This window comes from Anguilla anguilla, chromosome 3 (assembly GCF_013347855.1).
Source record: "Anguilla anguilla isolate fAngAng1 chromosome 3, fAngAng1.pri, whole genome shotgun sequence".
Classification (NCBI taxonomy): Eukaryota; Metazoa; Chordata; class Actinopteri; order Anguilliformes; family Anguillidae; genus Anguilla; species Anguilla anguilla.
The window spans coordinates 5554217-5575974 of NC_049203.1; the positions used below are offsets into that span (position 1 = coordinate 5554217).

A 21758-nucleotide genomic window follows, 5' to 3' on the forward strand; every position below is an offset into this window, starting at 1 on the left:
AGGTGACGTATGAAAGGGGTGAGAGAGAGAGAGAGAGAGAGAGAGGGGGGGGGGCCTTACTAGGTGACATATGAAAGGGGTGAGAAAGAGAGAGAGAGAGGGGGGGGGGGGCTTATTAGGTGACGTATGAAAGGGGTGTATGCAGGAAACCACAAAGGCAGAGCTCAGGGGTTTTGTTTTGAGTCAGTGGCCAGAGAGTCCGATCAAACCACAGAGAGAGCAGCACCTCCAGCATTGTGCAAAAACCCCCCTCAGACCAGCAAGCAGGTGTCAAAGCGTGATCTTAAGCACACTCTCAAAGGAAAGACGTTATAAGCAGGAAACAAAAACAGTACTGGACAATAATTAATACTGCCCTGCCCCCTGCCCCCTAGTACCCAATGGAACCTAACTTGCTAGGATACTGCTCTCTTTGGTCACACACACACACACACACACACACACAGGCACGCACTCTCTCTTCCCCCTCAGCTATGCACTCACACCCTGTTTGTCAAACCCCCCCACCTCCCCCATGATACAAGGATAGTTTCATGTGAGTCCATTCTGCTCTAGACTTTACTCACTACATACATTCATTTCGAAGAATACTGCATGTCCTGAATGAGTAGAACACTTTAATGGGCCGTGTCACCACAGCTGGTCACATGAACATGGAACGTACCATCAGGGCAGGAAAAGGAGGGGAATGATCAAGATGCTGAGTGATCACATCATTTCAGACTTATTGAGTATGTATTTAAATCTTGGAGACAGATTGTAAATATAAGCGCACTGGTTTCTAAGCCGCTCTTTTCTGGTCTCATGTAATGGAAAGGTGGTCTGAGGTGTGAAGTGAATAAATTTGATCGGAGCGTCAGTGTGGTTTCAGCGCTGAGAGAGGGAGGAGCTGCAGGTCAGTCTTCCTGTGTAGCTCTGGTGTGTGTAGAGCTGAATGTATAAGGCTGTGAGTGGAAAATAACTGGACCTCCCCTGTCACCACAACAGAGCAGTCTGAAACAAACAAACACATTTTACTTGTAATGAAAGAGAGAGCCATGTGTAAAAGCCTTCAGAAACAATAAGCAGTGCAGTGACCTCAGAGCAGGAAGCATATTAGGCAAAGGTATCTGTCCATGTGACCTTTAAGGCCTCCATTTTGTTATTTTAGGGTCATTGTTTAATATTATGCTGTCAAAACTAAATACTTTATAGATGCAAGTCCATTCTGGGTAAGGGCATTACTCTCTCCGTGTTCTCTAGATTATCGGCCCCTGTGAACACCGGACAGGCATCTCAGCAGGAAGTGCATGAACATGTGGGAGTCTGTTCATGGTCTGTCCCTGTACACAGGAAGGAATCTGCCACTGAGTCATTGTGTCTGAACATGTGCCCAGTTGTTCTAAAATGTGCAGCACAGCATCAATAACTGAGAACGCAAGAAAGCTGTCGCTGTGCATACAGGAAGTGTTTTTGTTTCTGAAGGTACAGGAAGGGCTCTGCTAGCAAGAGGCCTAGCCTTCAGAAAGCATATCCAGCTGATCAAAAGCATGCAGGAGAGTACCCTAATCCACAACAAGGTTTTCTCTGGCTAAGCAGTGGCACACATATTGGTAGATGTGCCAGATCCAGCCCTGGTATGGATGTCCAAACATATCCATGTGGAGAAAATTTTTCAGTAAAATTTTAAATGACAGTATTGATACAGTAAGATGCATTGTGATAGAAATGTATCTCATTTATAGACCCTGATTGTCTGATATATGGAGTCATTTCGACACCAGTGATAGCCTAATAACTCCAGTAGCACTGCCTATAGACTGGTTATGTATGCAAAGCAAAACTTACACATCACTGCAAAGGAGCTACGGACACAACAGTTAGACGCGCCAGAGGCATTTTGGCACAACGTGCTTTGGACAGATAAAATGAGAGCTCTTTGGCCACAACAACCTACATTGGAGAGAAGATATAGAGAGCTTGGGAGTGGATCTATTTTGCATTGGGGTGGTGTGGTAAAATTCTTAGGCAAAAATAGAATGACTGTTAGCTCGCTACAAGAGACATTTAGAAGGTGTAATTTCTGCCAAATGAGTTGTTACTAACCACTAACTGACAGGATACCCAAATTTGTGCACATGTTACATTTCAATCCGTTAAATTCAGAAAATGTAAAGTAATTGTGCATTACAGTTTTTATAAAAACATGTCATGTTTGAGTTTGTACCCTCGAGATTTCATGCTAACTGTATTGAGCTTTATTTACCAAAACACTGTCACAAAGGCACTTTACAGTTGATCCAGAAAAGAACACTGGGCAAGAAACAGGTGTGATCCTAAAAAAGAGAGCAATTGAGGTAAAACAAAAAACAGCAGAATAAAAAAACAACAACAAAACCCCAATGAGAAGAAAAACACTCAAATAGAGGGAAGAAAAATCTCCCCAATGGGAAGAAGTCTCAGGACGAACAGGGCCATTGAGGGCCAGCCCATTCTCAGCTGGAATAGTTCAGACAAAATTATGCTTCTTTTCATTAATAAAATTATCAACACATGCAATTTGACCAGTGGTGGCCTGTTGCAAACCAAAGTATGTGATGACTATTGCAATGTGTGAAGAGTGGTCAGGACAGAATTTGACCTTTCATAAACAGTTGGGGAAATAACCCAACTTTCCCCAGCAGGTACCATGCCTGTGAACCCCAAAATTAATGGATCTATTATTTACTTTTATCATTGACTACCCCTGAAACACAAAAACAGTACATTGCAAAACATCATGATTCCATCTAATCAGTGAATCACTGCTGAGACATAACAGTCTGCTCTTGTTTTGAAGTCCTAATGTTCTCCCATCTCTCTGGGATATAATTTAACAGACACTTACATAATTTAACCTGTGAACACGGTTGAGTTTTGTACAGTTTAATATATACTGAAGTCACTGGGGTTAACAACCTTGCTCAGTGGAACAGGTATGAGGACAGTGCTTCACCTGAGAACCAGGTAACACGTCCTGTTCCCTAACCAATGTACTACACTACTGCCCCAAACCGACTCAACACATTGAGGACCATTTATCAGACACTGTCAGGGAGTATACTGTACAAGTTTTACTTTGTGTATTTGAAAAACAGCAAAAATATAAGAACAAGCACAGCTCTTGGAAAATCCAATAAATGTGAGATCATTTACACACACATGGCATAATGTTCACCAACTCTAGTGAGGGAACAGTTTGATTATTCTTATGACAAAAATACATTTTTATGGAAAGCTTCACTCGCAGTCTCTAAATCTCATATCTGAGTAAACCGTTTCTTTCTCCACTTCCCTCTTGTTCCTCCTCACATTGGGTTTCTTGGTGGTGAACGTCAAAGCAGCGTAATTCATTGCTGCCTCTTGACTCTAAAAAGAAAAACACGACACAGCACATATGATTACGCCTCATTCTGATAATAATTTATCACGGATATTCATCTCAGAAATTGACTTTATTTATTTATTTATTGACTTATTTATTTATTTATTTAGTTATTTACTTATTTTAATTAGTTAGTTAGTTAGTTAGCTAGTTAATATTCTAACCTGTTTGCTCGCCATGTCTTCAACGCTCTCTTGGTTGTTTGATGCAGCTCCTGTGTCAGTAAAATGAAAATGCACATAAGCCGCTGGTGGGTGAAAGAAATTAATTATGCTCTGATTTTGAATGGTGTACAATCAAATAAGAAAGCTGTTCTTCTTTTTGTACTTCTTGTTCTAGTTCTTTTTTATGTTCTTTTTGTTCTGTCTCTTTTGTGGCTACTCTGTAAAGTGCCTTTGTGACAGTTCTCTGTAAAAAGCGCTACAGAAATAAAATTGCATTGAATTGCATTATTTATCTTCTTCTTCTTATAATAATAATAATAATAATAATAATAATAATAATAATGTTACTATTATTGTTACTATTAACAATAATATCCATAGCAGTCGTAGCAGTTCTGCCAGCAGTATTTCATATAGTCAATTATATTCACCACTGTATGACCGTAAGTTGCTGATCCCAGGAGGAGTATGTCCGAGGAGTGCATTGATTATATAATCACCAGGGAATCAGGATAGGCTTCAATGGAGATTACATATCACTTAAAAAGTATTTTAATTTGTTTGGATGGCAGTTAATTCAGCTTATTCCGCATTCAATCTTATTGCCTTCTGCTCAAGAATTTTTTTTAAATTGTCTTGGGGTCACAGTATAGTCTTTATAATTTGGTTAGTGCCAGCTAGTACCAAAAAAAAAAAATAACATTGGAATCATTATCAGAAGTTGAATTGTCATAAATTCAAGAGGCATCTGGCATTCTTCTACATGCGATCTGCGTACATGATGTGCATGTATCTAAAAGCAGTGGGAGACGGTCACCTGCACCAACAGAGTAACTTCACCTGAGGTTGTTTTATAGAACTGGGACTGTATATGAATATTTCTGCATGCTATTAATGAAATGGCCTTACATGTGGATGACAAAATTGTTCTCAAATTTTGAAAGCCAACTACTTTGCAGTAAACACTTAACATATTTTCACAGTTGACATTCTTTTCTTGACTTTGCGCCCTTCAAGATATGGAGAACATCGCTTTGGATAAAAGTGTCTGCCAAATAAATGTAATGTAATGTAATGAGTATTTTTACAATCTTGCATGTTTTATACTAGTCTGATTTTATATAACAAAAATATAACTACAATGTTGTAAAAGATAATCATGACATATACCACACATTGATAACTTTGTCTCTTACCTTTGCAATTCTCACAGCCTTTCCTCCTCTTCAGAGCGAGGACAATATTTAGGATCACGCTCAACATCAAAGCTCCCGCCAAGCAGTAAAGAAGAAGATTTTTATTCCCTGACATTTTAAAAGGAAGAGTTAGTAAACACCCTGCATGAAAATATTAATAAGAGCATTGAAAGACATTGATAGGAAGACCTGTCCAATGAACTGATCAGCATGGGAATGAAAATGAGGGATAGCAAACAATTTACAAACAACTTAACTTAACTAACAACTAACAATATAGAAATTAATTAAAACATGTTAAACAGTAATCCAATAATTTCAGATGAAATATGTTCTACTGGTTGCAATGACTTAATACAACATTTGTCCTTTGCCTCACAAAAAAACATTACATAAAAAAATGCATGAATCTTTTAAAAACTGAGACAATGCTTTTACTATGTGATTGATTTGTTTCCTTACCCTCAACATTCAGCTTGGTCCCGTTCCCAAACAGGATCTCCCCACAGGTGGCCACAGCACAGTAGTAAGTCCCAGCATCAGAGAGGCTGAGGTTCCTCTTGGGGAAGTTGTAGACACAGCTCTGTGTGGGAGACACAGCCCCAGTGCTCCTCTGGCACTCATCAATCCTGTTTCCATGGGTGTAAATGATTCCTGGAGGGGATTCTCCTGAGCCCTGTCTGAACCAGTACACACTGTGTTCTCCTGCACAGGTCTCAGTGTGTACTGTACACTGCAGAGTCACAGAGTGTCCTGACTGCACTGACTCAGACTCGGGCTGCTGTAGTACTACTGTCCTGTTGTGTGACTCTGAACCTGAAGGATTTTAACAATTAAAAACATAACAGGACATATGCTTGGACTCAATCATTATATATGTGCTTTGCTACAGTTATTACCATGATTAACACAGTATTGAATCTAGGCCGTGGCTGAACTTCCCAATCTGGATTAGTGACCAATGCATGCAAAACTGCCTATTTGTCTATTTGTGATGTTTCATTAAAGACTTTAGAAAATCATAATGCAAATTTACAGTGTATGGCTTAACATGCAATGTCTTAAACAACAGCATACCTTAATATATTTTAACAGAGCACTGATCCAATACACAAACACACAAAACAGAGTTTGGCTAACCCTACCCTAAAAGAAAAATCTGCTTTCCTAGGATAATTTAAATTCACTTTTAAAAAGCATATTCCAGATGTTTATTTATTTATAAAAATAACACTTTTCTCCAATATTTCACTGGTATTGTGCCAGTGAGAAAAGTATTTTGTTGCAAGCCTGTAACTACTGTAAAGCATCATTTTAGGGTCATATTTACCCATCACCATTAAAGTTGTTCCATCTCCAAAGATGGTCTCACTGTAGGGCATCATAGCGCAGTGGTATGTGGCTGAATCTGATGGCTCTACTCGTGACACAGTCAGGTTAAAGCTCCCCTTCTCTGCTTTAGCACTGAAGCGTTTACTGTTTTTAAACTCATTGAACAATTGAGTACCATTTTCATTTAGAACTTGCACTGCAATGTGCTGAATCTTCTGTCCAAGAGGCTGCTTATACCAACTGATATCATAAAAGTTTACAGAGTAGGAGCATGGGAGAGTCACAGTGTCTCCGATCTGAGCTCGCACCAGCGTGTCAGGCTGAATTATATTCCCAAGCAGACCATCTGTAAGACGACAGAAAACAATATTTCAATGCAAATGGCAGTGTGAAATACGCAATTAAAAACCACAACAATCTCTGTATAAATAGGTCTATACAGTCCCAATGTAAAGTTATTTTGACTGACAAGTCAATAAAAATTATACACTTACAGACTTTGCTGAAAAGCACAAGAACTGCACAGAGTGGTGGCATCACTGTATCTGAACTCTCCTCTTCTGGAGACTCTCCTCTGCCTGAGACCCTGTTTGTCCTCTGCGCTGTAAAACTCAAACTGTACAGATAAGAGGAGGACTTGAGATAATAATTTCTCTTCATTCACTGAACAGTAGGAGGGCACATGTCAGGGGCAGATTTGATTGGCTGTTTAATGAAGCAAATTATTGGGTGCACAAGAGTGGTGCAAGCATCCGCTGATACACACCATCAGTGTAAAAAAAGAACACTGTTGTCATTATTTCCATCCTGCGTAATAAAGGTCAAATAATAATAATAATTCAGTTGTTATTTACAGTGCAGTAATGTGGAAGTCCTCACATAGTTTTAAATAGGCTACTTTAAGAATAACTTTAGATTGAAAATGGCACCTTAATTCGTACTACGGTTTAATATGTGTGTGTGTGCGTGTGTGTATGTGTGGTGTGTATGGTTGTGTGTATGTGTGTGTGTGTGTGTGTGTGTGTGTGTGTGTGTGTATGTGCGCGCAAGTATTTGTGCGTCGATGGAGGTGTATGTCTCTGTGTGTGTGTGTTTGTGTGTTGTGTGTGTGTGTGTGTGTGTATGTGTGTATGGTTGTGTGTGTATACGTGTGTGTGTGTGTATGTGTGTATGTGTGTATGGTTGTGTGTGTGTGTGTGTGTGTGTGTGTGTGTATGGGTGTGTGCCTTTGTGTGTGTGTGTGTGTTTGTGTATCTGTGGTTGTTCGTCTGTGTGTATGTAAATGTGTGTGCGTGTGGTTGTGTGTGTGTGTGTGTGTGTGTGTGTGTGTGTGTGTGTGTGTGCGTGTGTGTGTGTGTACATGTGTGGGTGCATATGGTTATGTGTGTGTGTGTGTGTGTGTGTGCGTGTATATGTGTGGGTGTGTATGGTTGTGTGTCTATGTATTTGTGTGCGTGTGTGTGTGTGTGTATGTCTGGGTGTGTGTGTGTATTGTTGTGTGTGTGTGTGTGTGTGTGTGTGTGTGTGTGTGTGTGTGTATGTGTGTGTGTGTTTGCGTGTGTGTTTGTGTGTGCATTGTCAATGGTGCTGAATTTCTCTGCTCTCTCTGGGATGGAACAGTAGGAGTCAGTGCTGCCCGTAGCTGCACAGGGCTAGGAATCTGCATTCACAGGCGTTTTTGCAATTTTTCACCTTCTTTCATCTGATAACATAAAAAAGTGGTCAAGAAATGTTAGAATGGCTGATTATGCTAATTACTGCAGAACATTGGGCAGCTCACTGGAATGTTCATACTGTGATGTCACACCTGATCTTATATTGTGTATTTGCACTGCACTGAAGCTAGGGCGAGGTGTCTTTTAATATGTAATTTAATGATTTCTAATTCCACAACTCATAATTTATTACTGAAATCTTTTCTCATCATATAATTAGGAATGTACCAGCAATAACATACATGACGTAGATTGTCCATATCCAGGGTGTCAATGTCAGAGGCCTGAGGTTCTGTCACTGGATGACATCACAATGCCCTCATTATGGGAACTACCTCTGTTATCTTTCCTGGCCGTGTCTCAATGAAGCGTCAGTTCAATCTATTTGCATTTAAACTTAGAGTATATACGTTTTTTATATACTCTATTTACGTTTTTTAAATATAAATACATTTTTAAACATCATAAATTAGGCTCTCAAAATACATGACATGCATGAGCGGCAATGAAACTTTTTCAATACGGTTCCTTTAGTCTTTTTGCACAACTGCAACCAGCACTTTCGTTTAAAACAAGACCATGGACAGCACCGGCCCTTCTCACAGGCAGGGGGGCAGGTGTGGCTCATTGTAATTAGGCCAGCTGCTCCTCATTGCTTAATCATTATGAAAGGGCCTTGCTTTCATGTGTAAGGGGTCTTTTTTTCTGAATGGTCGCTCTTGTGTTTGAAGTTTTATTTGTTGTGGACTTTTGGATCTTTTTATTAATGAAATGTTTTCTGTTGTTTTTCAGTTCCTGGACTAAAATAAGGCCAAGTATATTTTTTACTTAATTTTTTCCACCGTGTTATACAGTGGCCAACCCCAGCACTGCATCAGAAGGGCTATAAGGCTAAATGTATTATTAAGAAGAGTCATTGGATACTAAACATTGTTAGGTATTAAATAAAATTGTTTATATTTGTACAGTGTTTAAGCACCTATTTTACCAACATGTCAAATGTTGTATTGAGCTCAGTGAAAGTTAATGAAATGGCTAACGAAAAACCATGATTATAAAGCTTTCAAACTGCAAGTGAAAGATTTCAGACAGCCCTCTGAAGTGCTGAGAAATGTAGAGAGAAAGGAGGAAAGAGATAGATACCCATCGCCTAATCACTGGGCCTTATAAAAGGGCCTTCCTCACTGTTGTAAGGATCCTTTTCTTTTATTGTGAAACGTTGTGTTTTTGGGTGTCTCTTGACTTTTTGCCTCTGCGTGATTGTAGGTTCCATTTTACTCCTTCTGTTTTGTTTTTTTTTTTTTATGAAGTTTTTTCATTAGTTTTTCAGTTTGTGGGCTAATACATATAATCACTGATTATATCACGAGAGCACAGATGGTTCAGATCCCTCTGAAGGAGAGAGAGAGAGAGAGAGGGTGGCTTACTAGGTGACATATGAAAGGGGTGAGAGAGAGAGAGAGAGAGGGTGGTTTACTAGGTGACATATGAAAGGGGTGAGAGAGAGAGAGAGAGAGAGAGAGGGTGGCTTACTAGGTGACATATGAAAGGGGTGAGAGAGAGAGAGAGAGAGAGAGAGAGGGTGGCTTATTAGGTGACATGAAAGGGGTGAGAGAGAGAGAGAGTGAGAGGGTGGCTTACTAGGTGACATATGAAAGGGGTGAGAGAGAGAGAGAGAGAGAGAGAGGGTGGCTTACTAGGTGACATATGAAAGGGGTGAGAGAGAGAGAGAGAGAGAGAGGGAGAGAGGGGGGGGCCTTACTAGGTGACATATGAAAGGGGTGAGAGAGAGAGAGAGAGAGAGGGTGGCTTACTAGGTGACATATGAAAGGGGTGAGAGAGAGAGAGAGAGAGGGGGGGGGGGCGCCTTACTAGGTGACATATGAAAGGGGTGAGAAAGAGAGAGAGAGCGGGGGGGGGGGGCTTAATAGGTGACGTATGAAACGGGTGTATGCAGGAAACCACAAAGGCAGAGCTCAGGGGTTTTGTTTTGAGTCAGTGGCCAGAGAGTCGGACCAAACCACAGAGAGAGAGCTGCACCTCCAGCATTGTGCAAAAAACACCCCCTCAGACCAGCAAGCAGGTCTCAGAGCGTGATCTTAAGCACGCTCTCAAAGGAAAGACGTTATAAGCAGGAAACAAAAACAGTACTGGACAATACTTAATACTGCCCTGCCCCCTGCCCCCTAGTACCCAATGGAACCTAACTTGCTAGGATACTGCTCTCTTTGGTCACACACACACACACACAGGCACGCACTCCCTCTTCCCCCTCAGCTATGCACTCACACCCTGTTTGTCAAACCCCCCCACCTCCCCCATGATACAAGGATAGTTTCATGTGAGTCCATTCTGCTCTAGACTTTACTCACTACATACATTCATTACGAAGAATACTGCATGTCCTGAATGAGTAGAACACTTTAATGGCCCGTGTCACCACAGCTGGTCACATGACCATGGAACGTACCATCAGGGCAGGAAAAGAAGTGGAATGATCAAGATGCTGAGTGATCACATCATTTCAGACTTATTGAGTATGTATTTAAATCTTGGAGACAGATTGTAAATATAAGCGCACTGGTTTCTAAGCCGCTCTTTTCTGGTCTCATGTAATGGAAAGGTGGTCTGAGGTGTGAAGTGAATAAATTTGATCGGAGCGTCAGTGTAGTTTCAGCGCTGAGAGAGGGAGGAGCTGCAGGTCAGTCTTCCTGTGCAGCTCTGGTCTGTGTAGAGCTGAATGTATAAGGCTGTGAGTGGAAAATAACTGGACCTCCCCTGTCACCAAAACAGAGCAGTCTGAAACAGACAAACACATTTTACTTGTAATGAAAGAGAGAGCCGTGTGCAAAAGCTTTCAGAAACAGTAAGCAGTGCAGTGAACTCAGAGATGGAAATATATCAGCCAAAGTGTCTGCCCATGTGACCTTTAATGCCTTCCTTTTATTATTGTACTCCTCAACTAGAATAACTCTGTCCCAGGAGCATTTTAAAAGCCATACAAATGTATGTTTTATGGAAATGTTTTGAGAGTTCCTCCCCTAAACAAGCAGAATAACTGTCACCCTACCAACCCCACCGCCATACTACCTGCAGCCCTTTCTGTTGTTTGACTTTTTGACAACAAACATTATAATGTGAATCATGGTCACAAAACACAGACATTTCTGTGAAATGCAAAAGAATGGGTCCAGTGTGATTAATGCTACACAGCAGCTGAGTACATGTTCACCGCTCTTCCTCAGAGAACGGGTGCATTCCCAGCTCCTGACACCAAGGGGCGGGTTACAGCATGGATATCAAGCCACAAAACTTCCATTATTGAGGGATCTGGAATCAGACCTGTGTGGACTTCCATTATAAATGCAGTTAACTGCTTGTGTAGATGTACTGTACGTACCGTATATAGATCTGTTTGGTTTATGTTCCCTGGATTCAACACCAGTAACTCTGTTTTCGTTTTTATTATTTTAATGATTATTAAATTATGCAAATGGTGTAATAATTGCCTGTTTTGTAGATATAATTCTCAGGATCGAAACTTCATGGTACTGTACCTAGTGACTGACCAGGGTGTCATTCTGATGTCTATCTCTAAACATCCTTTAGAGACAGACTGCCTGCATGCAGTCGAGAATACCTATTTACCACAGAATAATTATTAAACACTCGTCAAATTATTAAACTTAAATCATTTAGTCAAATTGTTCATTGTCTGAAATAAGGTGAAAAATTATGACAATGATGATGATGATGATGAGGTGGTGATATTGGTGATGTTAACAATGACGGTGATGATGATGATGATGATGATGTTAACACTGTGGAAGATGATCCTGACTAGAAAAGTGATCATGATATTTGTGAATCTATGTAATAGTGGCAGGGGCGGGACTATCCTACTCCCTGACAAAGGTTCCTACGTTCCCTGAAAGCTCCTTGGAGCTCTTTAGAAACTGACATAGCACTGGCACTGTTCGCCGGGCAGTCACTCTCACGATCAAACGTGATATAGACCCATGAGCCCACCAAAGTGAAAAGTGCATCATGCCCACATTATGCTAGTTGTTTTATTTTTCTTGTACGCATTACACTTGTCACTTTAATGCCTGGATGTTCAGTGCAAAATCTATCTTCCAAGATTAATGAGCACTATGAAGCTAACGCAGCTTAAATTAGCTCCAAGCAACTAGTGTTAGCGTTCCAAATATTACGGCATGTCCTAACTTTGAGTTGAGGCTCGACAAAAAGCAACTTGAAAACTGATCAATCATTTAACGCTGGGATCTTTCCATGTACAATGTGATGCTTACAAGAAAGTTTGCACATTTAATAACTAATAATTAAATCCTAAAATAGTGTGAAACTGACAGATTTCTCTGTTTGGCATAAATGTATCTATGCCACCAGGTCACAATACTGGGCAGAACAGACAGACCTCAGACTGAATGGTAACCAGGCCCTTGTCAGGCCTATTTTAAAGGCACAGCCTGCTATACATGTAGCATTAGCCCTTAGTGGGAATGAATACCATCAATGAGACATACTCTGCATGAATATGTGATACGAGGTTAAGCATGAGCATTTGCCATTACTGACCGATACAGATTTTATTTACAGCACCGAAAATATTGGCTGGACCACACCATGATACATTTCTGTCATAAAAAGACGAATGGCGATAACAGTCTTAAGATACTGTTACATTACAGGAATTTCAGACATACTCTGTCTCACCTGTATGTTTAGATAGATACTTTCATTCAACCCTGTGGGGTAATTTGTCCTCTGCATTTGACCCATCTTAGTTACTTAGGAGCAGAGGGCGGCCACAGTGCAGCGCCCGGGGACAAACTCCAGTTCTGAGGCCAGTGCCTTGGTCAAGGGCACCTGCAGGAGCACGCCTAGCCTTCTTGCGAGGCAACACTGCTAACCACTACGCCACCCTGCACGCCCGGTTTGATGCTGCTGTTTGGAAACCATTAGCTCTCAGTGCCAAAGTTCTGTTCATGAACTTTCTGTACTGAAATATATTTTCATTTGTATCATTAAGTCATTATTATATGTGTGTGATTTGTAATAATTCTGTTTTGATGTTGGAATAGCAGTGTTTATTCCAAATTGCATGTTTTCTCTAAAAATGCATTTGATCCCTCAAACAGGCCACAATAAGATTCCTTCACAAAGATCCAGCAGCTATCGTAGACTGAAATAAATGCATCTTGTATTTACAGTTTCAGACTAAAGTTGACAAAGTCCTTCTGTTATGATTGTCGGTGTTCAAATACTTTTGAGTATCAGGAACATAATCAAAACCATTTCAAATGATTGAAATTCATTTTAATTGCATTACACTGTTTGAGTAACATCAGCTGTCATATGCTATTATGCCAAAATTAGGATTCATACACCAGGGTAATTTGTAAACAGGGACTGTGTTCTGGAAAAAAAGTCATTATAAGAAGAAGAAGGAGAAAAAGAATATCCAGAAGGAGGTATTAATATGAATATGATTCGCTGATTTAATGGTATGAATCCCATAATATCATCATTATTTATGCCTTTTTGCAATAGATGAGGACAAATATGGGCAACATGCAACAGAGAACTCCAGTCCGTATGATCGAGAGCCAGACAAGCGTGGATAATTCACCTCCTGAAATATAAATATGTGTTTAGGATATTGTGAATAACATTGAGATTTTTTTGTTACTACAAATAAAATTATGTAAAAATCTATATATTTTCCTAGTTAAATATAGTTTTACATTACAATTGTGAATCAATACTAACTGTGCTATTAGATCGTACATACATTTAAATGAGCTTACCCTTAAAATCCAGCTTGGACCCGTTCCCAAACAGGATCTCCCCACAGGTGGCCACAGCACAGTAGTAAGTCCCAGCATCAGAGGGGCTGAGGTTCCTCTTGGGGAAGTTGTAGACACAGCTCTGGGTGGGAGACACAGCCCCAGAGCTCCTCTGGCACTCATCACTCCTGGTTCCATGGGTGGAAATGATTCCTGGAGGGGACTCTCCTGAGCCCTGTCTGAACCAGTACACACTGTGTTCTCCTGCACAGGTCTCAGTGTGTACTGTACACTGCAGAGTCGCAGAGTCTCCTGGCTGCACTGACTCAGACTCGGGCTGCTGCAGTACTACTGTCCTGTTGTGTGACTCTGAACCTGAAGAATTTTAACAATTAATAACATAACAGGACATATGCTTGGACTCAATCATTATATATGTGCTTTGCTACAGTTATTACCATGATTAACACAGTATTGAATCTAGGCCGTGGCTGAACTTCCCAATCTGGATTAGTGACCAATGCATGCAAAACTGCCTATTTGTCTATTTGTGATGTTTCATTAAAGACTTCAGAAAATCATAATGCAAATTTACAGTGTTTGGCTTAACATGCAATGTCTTAAACAACAGCATACCTTAATATATTTTAACAGAGCACTGATCCAATACACGAACACACAAAACAGAGTTTGGCTAACCCTACCCTAAAAGAAAAATCTGCTTTCCTAGGATAATTTAAATTCAGTTTTAAAAAGCATATTCCAGATGTTTATTTATTTATAAAAATAACACTTTTCTGCAATATTTCACTGGTATTGTGCCAGTGAGCAAAGTATTTTGTTGCAAGCCTGTAACTACTGTAAAGCATCATTTTAGGTTCATATTTACCCATCACCATTAAAGTTGTTCCATCTCCAAAGATGGTCTCTCTGAAGGGCATCATAGCGCAGTGGTATGTGGCTGAATCTGATGGCTCTACTTGTGACACAGTCAGGTTAAAGCTCCCCTTTGTTCCTTTAGCACTGAGGCGCGTACTGTTGTTAAACTCATTGAACAATTGAGGATCATTTTCTTTTACAACGTGCACTGCAATGTGTTGAATCTTCTGTCCAAGAGGCTGCTTATACCAACTGATATCAAAAACGTTTTCAGAGTAGAAGCATGGGAGAGTCACAGTGTCTCCGATCTGAGCTCGCACCAGCGTGTCAGGCTGAATTATATTCCCAAGCAGACCATCTGTAAGACGACAGAAAACAATATTTCAATGCAAATGGCAGTGTGAAATACGTAATTAAAAACCACAACAATCTCTGTATAAAGAGGTCTATACAGTCGGAATGTAAAGTTATTTTGTCTGACAAGTCAATACAAATTATACACTTACAGACTTTGCTGAAAAGCACAAGAACAGCACAGAGTGGTGGCATCACTGTATCTGAACTCTCCTCTTCTGGAGACTCTTCTCTGCCTGAGACCCTGTTTGTCCTCTGCACTGTAAAACTCAAACTGTACAGATAAAAGGAGGGCTTGAGATAATAATTTCTCATCATTCACTGAACAGTAGGAGGGCACATGTCAGGGGCAGATTTGATTGGCTGCTTAATGAAGCAAATTATTGGGTGCACAAGAGTGGTGCAAGCATCCGCTGATACACACCATCAGTGTAAAAAAAGAACACTGTTGTCATTATTTCCATCCTGCGTAATAAAGGTCAAATAATAATAGTAATTCAGTTGTTATTTACAGTGCACTAATTTGGAAGTCTTCATAATGTTTTAAATAGTCTACTTTAAGAATAACTTTAGATTGAAAATGGCACCTTAATTCGTACTACGGTTTAATATGTGTGTGTGTGCTTGTGTGTATGTGTGGTGTGTATGGTTCTGTCTATGTGTGTGTGTGTGTGTGTGTATGTGCGCGCAAGTATTTGTGGAGGTGTATGTCTCTGTGTGTGTGTGTGTTTGTTTGTGTGTTGTGTGTGTGTGTGTGTGTATGTGTGTATGGTTGTGTGTGTGTGTGTGTGTGTGTGTGTATGTGTATGAGTGTCTGCCTTTGTGTGTGGTTGTGCGTCTTTGTGTATGTAAATGTGTGTGCGTGTGGTTGTGTGTGTGTGTGTGTGCGTGTGTGCGTGTGTATATGTGTGGGTGCATATGGTTATGTGTGTGTGTGTGTGTGTGTGTGTGTGTGTGTGTGTGTTTGCGTGTGTGCGCGTGTATATGTGTGGGTGTGTATGGTTGTGTGTCTGTGTATGTGTGTGTGTGTGTGTGTGTGTATATGTCTGGGTGTGTGTGTGTATTGTTGTGTGTGTGTGTGTGTGTGTGTGTGTGCGTGTGTGTTTGTGTGTGCATTGTCCATGGTGCTGAATTTCTCTGCTCTCTCTGGGATAGGACAGTAGGTGTCAGTGCTGCCCGTAGCTGCACAGGGCTGGGAATCTGCATTCACAGGCATTTTTGCAATTTTTCACCTTCTTTCATCTGATAACATAAAAAAGTGGTCAAGAAATGTTAGAATGGCTGATTATGCTAATGACTTCAGAACATTGGGCAGCTCACTGGAATGTTCATACTGTGATGTCACACCTGATCTTATATTGTGATTTTGCACTGCACTGAAGCTAGGGAGAGGTGGCTTTTAATATGTAATTTAATGATTTCTAATTCCACAACTCATAATTCATTACTGAAATATTTTCTCATCATATAATGAGCAATGTACCAGCAATAACATACATGACGTAGATTGTCCATATCCAGGGTGTCAATGTCAGAGGCCTGAGGTTCTGTCACTGGATGACATCACAATGGCCTCATTATGGGAACTACCTCTGTTATCTCTCCTGGCCAATGAAGCGTCAGTTCAATCTATTTGCATTTAATGGTTCCTTTAGTCTTTTTGCACAACTGCAACCAGCACATTCGTTTAAAACAAGACCATGGACAGCACCTGCCCTTCTCACAGGCAGGGGGGCAGGTGTGGCTCATTGTAATTAGGCCAGCTCCTCCTCATTGGTTAATCATTATGAAAGGGCCTTGCTTTCAGGTGTAAGGAGTCTTTTTTTCTGAATGGTCGCTCTTGTGTTTGAAGTTTTATTTGTTGTGGACTTTTGGCCTCTGCCGAATCTTTTTATTAATGAAATGTTTTCTGTTGTTTTTCAGTTCCTGGACTAAAATAAGGCCAAGTATATTTTTTACTTAATTTTTTCCACCCTGTCATACAGTGGCCAACCCCAGCACTGCATCAGATGGGCTATAAGGTTAAACGTATTATTAAGAAGAGTCATTGGATACTAAACTTTGTTAGGTATTAAATAAAATTGTTTATATTTGTACAGTGTTTAAGCACCTATTTTACCAACATGTCAAATGTTGTATTGAGCTCAGTGAAAGTTAATGAAACGGCTAACGAAAAACTATGATTATAAAGCTTTCAAACTGCAAGTGAAAGATTTCTTACAGCCCTCTGAAGTGCTGAGAAATGTAGAGAGAGAAAGGAGGAAAGAGATAGATACCCATCGCCTAATCACTCTGCCTTATAAAAGGGCCTTCCTCACTGTTGTAAGGATCCTTTTCTTTTATTGTGAAACGTTGTGTTTTTGGGTGTCTCTTGCCTCTGCATGATTGTAGGTTCCATTTTACTCCTTCTGTTTTGTTTTTTTTTTTAAATGAAGTTTTTTCATTAGTTTTTCAGTTTGTGGGCTAATACATATAATCACTGATTATATCACGAGAGCACAGATGGTTCAGATCCCTCTGAAGGAGAGAGAGAGAGAGAGAGAGAGAGAGAGAGAGGGTGGCTTACTAGGTGACATATGAAAGGGGTGAGAGAGAGAGAGAGAGAGAGGGTGGCTTACTAGACGACATATGAAAGGGGTGAGAGAGAGAGAGAGAGAGAGAGAGGGTGGCTTACTAGGTGACATATGAAAGGGGTGAGAGAGAGAGAGAGAGAGAAAGAGAGAGGGGGCTTACTAGGTGACATATGAAAGGGGTGAGAGAGAGAGAGAGAGAGAGAGAGAGAGGGGGGGGGGGCTTACTAGGTGACATATGAAAGGGGTGAGAAAGAGAAAGAGAGAGAGAGAGAGGGGGGGGGGCTTATTAGGTGACGTATGAAAGGGGTGTATGCAGGAAACCACAAAGGCAGAGCTCAGGGGTTTTGTTTTGAGTCAGTGGCCAGAGAGTCCGACCAAACCACAAAGAGAGCTGCACCTCCAGCATTGTGCAAAAAAACACCCCCTCAGACCAGCAAGCAGGTCTCAGAGCGTGATCTTAAGCACGCTCTCAAAGGAAAGACGTTATAAGCAGGAAACAAAAACAGTACTGGACAATAATTAATACTGCCCTGCCCCCTGCCCCCTAGTACCCAATGGAACCTAACTTGCTAGGATACTGCTCTCTTTGGTCACACACACACACACACACAGGCACGCACTCTCTCTTCCCCCTCAGCTATGCACTCACACCCTGTTTGTCAAACCCCCCCACCTCCCCCATGATACAAGGATAGTTTCATGTGAGTCCATTCTGCTCTAGACTTTACTCACTACATACATTCATTACGAAGAATACTGCATGTCCTGAATGAGTAGAACACTTTAATGGCCTGTGTCACCACAGTTGGTCACATTACCATGGAACGTACCATCAGGGCAGGAAAAGAAGTGGAATGATCAAGATGCTGAGTGATCACATCATTTCAGACTTATTGAGTATGTATTTAAATCTTGGAGACAGATTGTAAATATAAGCGCACTGGTTTCTAAGCCGCTCTTTTCTGGTCTCATGTAATGGAAAGGTGGTCTGAGGTGTGAAGTGAATAAATTTGATCGGAGCATCAGTGTAGTTTCAGCGCTGAGAGAGGGAGGAGCTGCAGGTCAGTCTTCCTGTGCAGCTCTGGTCTGTGTAGAGCTGAATGTATAAGGCTGTGAGTGGAAAAAAACTAGACCTCCCCTGTCACCAAAACAGAGCAGTCTGAAACAGACAAACACATTTTACTTGTAATGAAAGAGAGAGCCTTGTGCAAAAGCTTTCAGAAACAATAAGCAGTGCAGTGAACTCAGAGATGGAAATATATCAGCCAAAGTGTCTGCCCATGTGACCTTTAATGCCTTCCTTTTATTATTGTACTCCTCAACTAGAATAACTCTGTCCCAGGAGCATTTTAAAAGCCATACAAATGTATGTTTTATGGAAATGTTTTGAGAGTTCCTCCCCTAAACAAGCAGAATAACTGTCACCCTACCAACCCCACCGACATACTACCTGCAGCCCTTTCTGTTGTTTGACTTTTTGACAACAAACATTATAATGTGAATCATGGTCACAAAACACAGACATTTCTGTGAAATGCAAAAGAATGGGTCCAGTGTGATTAATGCTACACAGCAGCTGAGTACGTGTTCACCGCTCTTCCTCAGAGAACGGGTGCATTCCCAGCTCCTGACACCAGGGGCGGGTTACAGCATGAGCATCAAGCCACAAAACTTCCATTCTTGAGGGATCTGGAATCAGACCTGTGTGGAATTCCATTATAAGTGCAGTTAATTGCTTGTGTGTCTGTACTGTACGTACCGTATATAAAACTGTTTGGTTTACGTTCATTGGATTCAACACCAGTAACTCTGTTTTTGTTTGTATTATTTTAATGATTATTAAATTATGCAAATGGTGTAATAATTGCCTGTTTTGTAGATATAATTCTCAGGATCGAAACTTCATGGTACTGCACCTAGTGACTGACCAGGGTGTCATTCTGATATCTATCTCTAAACATCCTTTAGAGACAGACTGCCTGCATGCAGTCGAGAATACCTATTTACCACAGAATAATTATTAAACACTCGTCAAATTATTAAACATAAATCATTCAGTCAAATTGTTCATTGTCTGAAATAAGGTGAAAAATTATGACAATGATGATTATGAGGTGGTGGGTGGTATTGGTGATGTTAACAATGACGATGATGATGACGATGATGATGTTTACACTGTGGAAGATGATCCTAACTAGAAAAGTGATCATGATATTTTGTGAATCTATGTAATAGTGGCAGGGGCGGGGGCTATCCTACTCCCTGACAAAGGTTCCTACGTTCCCTGAAAGCTCCTTGGAGCTCTTTAGAAACTGACATAGCACTGGCACTGTTCGCCGGCAGTCCACTCTCACGATCAAACATGATATAGACCCATGAGCCCACCAAAGTGAAAAGTGCATCATGCCCACATTATGCTAGTTGTTTTTATTTTTCTTGTACGCATTACACTTGTCACTCTAATGCCTGGATGTTCAGTGCAAAATCTATCTTCCAAGATTAATGAGCACTATGAAGCTAGGGCATCTTAAATTAGCTCCAAGCAACTAGTGTTAGCGTTCCAAATATTACAGCATGTCCTAACTTTGAGTTGAGGCTTGACAAAAAGCAACTTGAAAACTGATCAATCATTTAACGCTGGGATCTTTCCATGTACAATGTGATGCTTACAAGAATGTTTGCACATTTAATAACTAATAATTAAATCCTAAAATAGTGTGAAACTGACAGATTTCTCTGTTTGGCACAAATGTATCTATGCCACCTGGTCACAATACTGGCAGAACAGACAGACCTCAGACTGAATGGTAGCCAGCCCTCGTCAGGCCTATTTTAAAGGCACAGCCTGCTATACATGTAGCATTAGCCCTTAGTGGAAATGAATGACCATCAATGAGACACACTCTGCATGAATATGTGATAGAGGAGGTTAAGCATGAGCTTTTGCTGTTACTGATCAGTACAAGTTTTTTTCCAATTCCGAAAATATTGGCTGCACCACACTATGATACATTTTTGTCATAAAAAGATGAATGGCGATAACAGTCTTAAGATACTGTAACATTACAGGAATTTCAGACATACTCTGTCTCACCTGTATGTTTAGATAGATACTTTCATTCAACCCTGTGGGGTAATTTGTCCTCTGCATTTGACCCATCTTAGTTACTTGGGAGCAGAGGGCGGCCACAGTGCAGCGCCCGGGGACCAACTCCAGTTCTGAGGCCAGTGCCTTGGTCAAGGGCACCTGCAGGAGCACGCCTAGCCTTCTTGCGAGGCAACACTGCTAACCACTATGCCACCCTGCCCGCCCGGTTTGATGCTGCTGTTTGAAAACCATTAGCTCTCAGTGCCAAAGTTCTGTTCATGACTTTCTGTACTGAAATATATTTTCATTTGTATCATTAAGTCATTATTATATGTGTGTGATTTGAAATAATTCTGTTTTGATGTTGGAATAGCAGTGTTTATTCCAAATTGCATGTTTTCTCTAAAAATGCATTTGATCCCTCAAACAGGCCACAATAAGATTCCTTCACAAAGACCCAGCAGCTATCGTAGACTGAAATAAATGCATCTTGTATTTACAGTTTCAGACTAAAGTTGACAAAGTCCTTCTGTTATGATTGTCGGTGTTCAAATACTTTTGAGTATCAGGAACATAATCAAAACCATTTCAAATGATTGAAATTCATTTTAATTGCATTACACTGTTACACTGAGTAACATCAGCTGTCATATGCTATTATGCCAAAATTAGGATTCATACACCAGGGTAATTTGTAAACAGGGATTGTGTTCTGGAAAAAAGTCATTATAAGAAGAAGAAGGAGAAAAAGAATACCCAGAAGGAGGTATTAATATGAATATGATTCGCTGATTTAATGGTATGAAATCCCATAATATCATCATTATTTATGCCTTTTTGCAATAGATGAGGACAAATATGGGCAACATGCAACAGAGAACTCCAGTCCGTATGATCGAGAGCCAGACAAGCGTGGATAATTCACCTCCTGAAATATAAATGTGTTTAGGATTTTGTGAATGACATTGAGATTTTGTTGTTACTACAAAAAAATGATGTAAAAATCAATATATTTTCCTAGTTAAATATAGTTTTTACATTACAATTGTGAATCAATACTATATGTGCTATCATGCTGTACATTCATTTAAAAAAGCTTACCCTTAACATTCAGCTTGGTCCCGTTCCCAAACAGGATCTCCCCACAGGTGGCCACAGCACAGTAGTAAGTCCCAGCATCAGAGGGGCTGAGGTTCCTCTTGGGGAAGTTGTAGACACAGCTCTGTGTGGGAGACACAGCCCCA

At 40.6% G+C, this 21758-nt stretch overlaps 3 protein-coding genes across 4 annotated transcripts in view; all 3 read right to left on the bottom strand.

Moving 5' to 3' along the window:
• Positions 1 to 2888: 2888 nt before the first annotated feature.
• On the bottom strand, positions 2889 to 6635 carry LOC118223803. Its single transcript, XM_035410795.1, has 5 exons — positions 6590 to 6635; positions 6094 to 6441; positions 5226 to 5579; positions 3568 to 3617; positions 2889 to 3387 (listed from the first exon to the last, which is right to left on the bottom strand). Exons 1-5 carry the CDS (start codon positions 6630 to 6632, stop codon positions 3259 to 3261), a joined length of 924 nt encoding a protein of 307 aa, XP_035266686.1. The 5' UTR covers positions 6633 to 6635; the 3' UTR covers positions 2889 to 3258.
• Positions 6636 to 13137: 6502 nt separating this feature from the next.
• On the bottom strand, positions 13138 to 15059 carry LOC118223810. The gene is made up of 4 exons (XM_035410802.1): positions 15006 to 15059; positions 14510 to 14857; positions 13642 to 13995; positions 13138 to 13466 (listed from the first exon to the last, which is right to left on the bottom strand). The coding sequence occupies exons 1-4, from the start codon at positions 15046 to 15048 to the stop codon at positions 13366 to 13368; spliced, it is 846 nt and encodes a 281-aa protein (XP_035266693.1). The 5' UTR covers positions 15049 to 15059; the 3' UTR covers positions 13138 to 13365.
• Positions 15060 to 21321: 6262 nt separating this feature from the next.
• LOC118223811 (immunoglobulin superfamily member 3-like) overlaps positions 21322 to 21758 on the bottom strand; it is a 10885-nt gene continuing 10448 nt past the window's right edge. For both annotated transcript variants that reach the window (XM_035410803.1, XM_035410804.1), the window contains exons 3-4: positions 21616 to 21758; positions 21322 to 21442 (exon numbers count right to left, since the gene is read on the bottom strand). The exon at positions 21616 to 21758 is cut by the window's right edge and continues 211 nt beyond it. In XM_035410803.1, the coding sequence (XP_035266694.1) occupies positions 21342 to 21442; positions 21616 to 21758 (244 nt within the window). In that variant the 3' untranslated portion in view covers positions 21322 to 21341. The remainder of the gene's footprint in view (positions 21443 to 21615) is intronic.

What these genes read in the sequence shown, in the direction of transcription:
- LOC118223803 (XM_035410795.1), bottom strand. Translation starts at nt 6,632, where the DNA reads ATGCCACCACTCTGTGCAGTTCTTGTGCTTTTCAGCAAAGTCT. An exon ending in TGTGCTTTTCAGCAAAGTCT is followed by an intron (nt 6,442 to 6,589) that starts GTAAGTGTATAA and finishes GTCGTCTTACAG; the next exon opens with ATGGTCTGCTTGGGAATATA. An exon ending in GACCAAGCTGAATGTTGAGG is followed by an intron (nt 3,618 to 5,225) that starts GTAAGGAAACAA and finishes TTACTGACACAG; the next exon opens with GAGCTGCATCAAACAACCAA.
- LOC118223810 (XM_035410802.1), bottom strand. Translation starts at nt 15,048, where the DNA reads ATGCCACCACTCTGTGCTGTTCTTGTGCTTTTCAGCAAAGTCT. An exon ending in TGTGCTTTTCAGCAAAGTCT is followed by an intron (nt 14,858 to 15,005) that starts GTAAGTGTATAA and finishes GTCGTCTTACAG; the next exon opens with ATGGTCTGCTTGGGAATATA. An exon ending in GTCCAAGCTGGATTTTAAGG is followed by an intron (nt 13,467 to 13,641) that starts GTAAGCTCATTT and finishes TTTATATTTCAG; the next exon opens with GAGGTGAATTATCCACGCTT.